The 3,747-nt window shown below is 36.5% G+C and overlaps 1 protein-coding gene across 1 annotated transcript; it reads right to left on the bottom strand.

Annotated features, from left to right (window-relative positions):
* Positions 1 to 1,538: 1,538 nt before the first annotated feature.
* Positions 1,539 to 3,470, bottom strand: LOC132269945 (F-box protein At2g39490). Its single transcript, XM_059771166.1, has 4 exons — positions 3,361 to 3,470; positions 2,419 to 3,268; positions 2,194 to 2,340; positions 1,539 to 1,949 (listed from the first exon to the last, which is right to left on the bottom strand). The coding sequence occupies exons 1-4, from the start codon at positions 3,468 to 3,470 to the stop codon at positions 1,539 to 1,541; spliced, it is 1,518 nt and encodes a 505-aa protein (XP_059627149.1).
* Positions 3,471 to 3,747: the final 277 nt, after the last annotated feature.

The raw sequence follows: 3,747 nt of genomic DNA, 5'->3' as shown, positions 1-3,747 counted from the left end.
CAAAACTTCTCATTTCAAGAAATATCATAACAACTTATATTATATTTTTTTTCAAGTAGTAGCCTATGTTTATAGGGTCATAACTTTTTTCACAATTGGAATCTAAGGCTAAAATTGGTATAATTGGAAACCTTGTTTTGAGCTAGTCAATTTAGACTCAAAAATTGCTCAATTTGGATTTAAAATGAGGAAGTTATGGTCAGTTGAAGTTCAGGTCGCTGTGTAGGAAATTCTGCAGATTAGGGCGCGAGCCTGGGAGCCTATGTTTAAAGGATCATAACTTTTTCCACAGTTGGAATCTAAGGCTGAAATTGGTATCATTGGAAAGCTTGTTTCGAGCTAGTCAATGTAGACTCAAAAATTGCTTAATTTGGATTTAAAATGAGGAAGTTATGGTCAGTTGAAGTTTAGGTTGCTGTGCAAGAAATTCTGCAGATTAAAGCTCGCAGATTTGTTTTCCAGCACTGTTTTATGCACAAAACACATAGAACTGATTCCTTAAAGGTAAAGGGTGTGAGAGTTAAATAATCCTACCTCAAAGAAGCTTGAAACCCTTGCAAGAACAATTTAAAGCAACCAAAAGATTGAATCAAAGCCACCAATTTTGGAGAAAAATGAAGAACACTCCTTGTAGACCAACCAAGGACTTTCCCCTTTCTAGCCTGAGTTTAACAGTCCAATAGTGGAAAAATGATGACAAGCTTTACACCAAAAGGAAGCTCCTGGTCTATAGTTCACTTCTCATTGCCACACCCACAACAAAATCCCCACACAAGAACCCCAATTAAGCATGTAAAGCCAATGACCATGGTGAAAGAAACAAAATGCTGAGAAATATTGTTCTGCCGAAATACTTTGTGCACAATGAAATGTAATAGTCAGCTATACATGCACACAATGCAGCCAGATACACCCACACATGTCAAGCCTACACATAGCTAAATCATGCACCCATGAAATGACTAAAAAACCCTTCACACATTTACCAATTTCCAAGTATGCCATTTGCATGCTAAAAGTCCACGCTACCCCCATGAAATGACCAAATGCCAAATATGCCATTTGAAAAGTAATAGTCAACTTTGCCCTTTATAAAATAATCAAATACCATATATGCCATGTGTAAAACAAAAAGTCCACAATGCTCTTTATGAAATACTAATTGACAAATATGCCATTTGCATAATAAAGTCTATAATACTTCTTAACACATAATGATATTTAATTAATTTAACACACATTTGCAAAATAATCATGTTTTCGACAATAAAAATAAAATGCATAAATGTCAAAATGACCAAAAAAAAAATGATAAAAATGCAATTGCTCACACACTCAGTACTCTAACAAGAGGTCTAGTGTGTCCTTTCATTTCAAAACGTACCAAACAAGAGAGTATCCACTCCATTAGCATCATGCAGTGAAAACCAGTAACATTAAAACTAGAAGCGTTTTTACAGGCCTTTTATGTTTGACTATAAATGAAGTATTTAGAAACATACCCTGCTGTCATGATTCTGTCAATACACTATTTCCATCTACAAACTCATATGAGGATGTCTTAAAGGCTCAATGTTGTCTTCAACATCTCCCACAAACTTATAGAAATACTTCCTTTTCTGTGTTTGAGATGCTGCCTTTCTCAGATTGCCCTTACCTAGTTGTTGTGGGATTCTCAACAATCTTCGTGAAAGGTTCTCAAGTGATGCTACTATGATTCGAGGCTTCACATTAAATTCCGCAAGCAAATTCTCTGCTAAGAAAATCACACCTTCTTCATCCCTCAATTCTTTCAGTTTAAACACTTTTACCACTTTTAGATGATTCAGTTGCACCGGTCTCATGGCATCCCTTGAGTACTTCCAACTGGTGCATGGCACGCAATAGCTTTTGTAAGTACGGCTTTGATGGCTACATAAAGGAGAGCAGGTGTACCAAGGCCTTTCAATCTGCAAAATTCATTAGCAGGGTGTTATACTTGAGCCCAGTAAAGTATTTAGAGTATTTACGGCTTTGATGGCTACTTAAAGAAAAGCACTCGTTCCAAGAAGACTCTAAACTTTTCTTCAATAAATTGTTCTTGAGTTCATTCATAGAAGAAGCTGCTTCCAATATTCCAACTAAAGTCCGCTGATGAAATTGAAAGTCCCTTACAAACTGAGACTAGTTCCTGTTTTCAGTGAAAGAACTTACATTTATGAAGAGTCTTTCCAAGGAAGGACACATCTTCAGGAAGGAGACCAAGGCAAAAATGTTGTATTTATTCATTGAGTTGTCAATCCACCATAGATCCTTTAATTTTTTAAAACGCACCATGTGTGACCACGCCATCCCAATTTCCTGCAACAAGAAGTTCATACAAAAACCTTTATGATCTCACATATTTGCAACAGAACATTATAGATATTCAAAACCTACCTCGAATGTCCATCTGCATAGTGTAAGCCTTTTAACATTTTTTATCCTTTGAAGGAGTGAGTCAAAATCTTGGCAGTTAAAGTGATTGTAGGCTGAGCATTCTCTGAAATAAAACTTGGCATCTTGCAATGAAAAATAGCCTTCCAGATAAAACCGGGGAAGTCTCCCTCTAATCTGAAGAGATTGAAGTTCGCAAGCTTTAATGTACAGACACTGCAGCTTGGGACAGTCCAAAACAATCAAATACTGAAGCCCCGGAATATCTTCAATGCATAGAGATTGCAATTCACTATGTGCTCTGATCCTTACAGATTGCAATCCATTCCATTTTCTCAAAGTTAAGTTCTCAAGAAAATTTAATCTTGAAATTATGGAAGAAACTGTGTCACTGATGAGACAGTTCACTGATGTTAATTTAAGAGTTTTGACAAGAGTCAAAGAGGGATGTTCATTGCGGAAAAGGTGCCATAAACTCTGCCCCATCAACTGCCAACGAAACTGCCTTGGGAGTTCTTGTTTTCCTTTAGAAAAATCAAGATGAAGTTTTCTATTTAATCCAATGGAAGCTAAGAGGATCTGACCTAGGCCAAAGTGAAACTGAAGCCTTCGATGGTTCTTTAAAGGATCAAGCTCATCAAACTGATTGAGAAAGTCAGCAAGGGCAGATTCGATGTCGCCTTCAGCTCCGTGTTGCACTGAAGTCCATAAGTCATTCAATCGTGTGGAAAGAGGGCTGATTTTTATCATTTTTACCGCAGAATCAAAAGGAAGCAAGGAAAGGATATGGAGAAGGATCTCATTGGGTAATTTGCTAATCAGATCATCGGTATCATTTTCCACAACAGAGAACCTGTTCCAAAATTCAACATTTTTCATGCACTACATCATAAAAATAGCACTGTCTGAAGAATAAAATTAGAAACAAGAAGAATTATTTCTTACTTTGGAGAATTCAAGGTTTCCGGAATTAACAGGTTGTTTCTTCTTTTGTCAAGGCTTGGATCCTGCTGATGCCTTTGATTCTTCTTTTTCTTTTGGTGCTTCTTGCCCATGTTGGATCAAATTTTGTGAGTATGGTGGTTGTTTGACTATGAACTGTTATAAGGTTACCGCTTCATTATGCCATACATAAATATTTCATTTTTTGAGATAAAGACAAATCAAGAAAATATGAGGAAGGAGCTGCCAAACCTAGGAGACAAGGAATTCCATCTGGCCTTTTGGATAAAAACTATGTTCTATGTAGCATAGAAAATTAAGGAAAATGATTAGTTATTTGGGTTAAACTCGATTGCTTTACTTAAGATGATTAATGAACTTCACTGGCCT

The sequence above is a fragment of the Cornus florida genome, unplaced genomic scaffold (assembly GCF_030987335.1).
Source record: "Cornus florida cultivar Cherokee Brave unplaced genomic scaffold, ASM3098733v1 CherokeeBrave_3.0.0_Hap2_Chr08, whole genome shotgun sequence".
Classification (NCBI taxonomy): domain Eukaryota; kingdom Viridiplantae; phylum Streptophyta; class Magnoliopsida; order Cornales; family Cornaceae; genus Cornus; species Cornus florida.
This window is presented reverse-complemented; position numbering and strand designations above follow the sequence as displayed.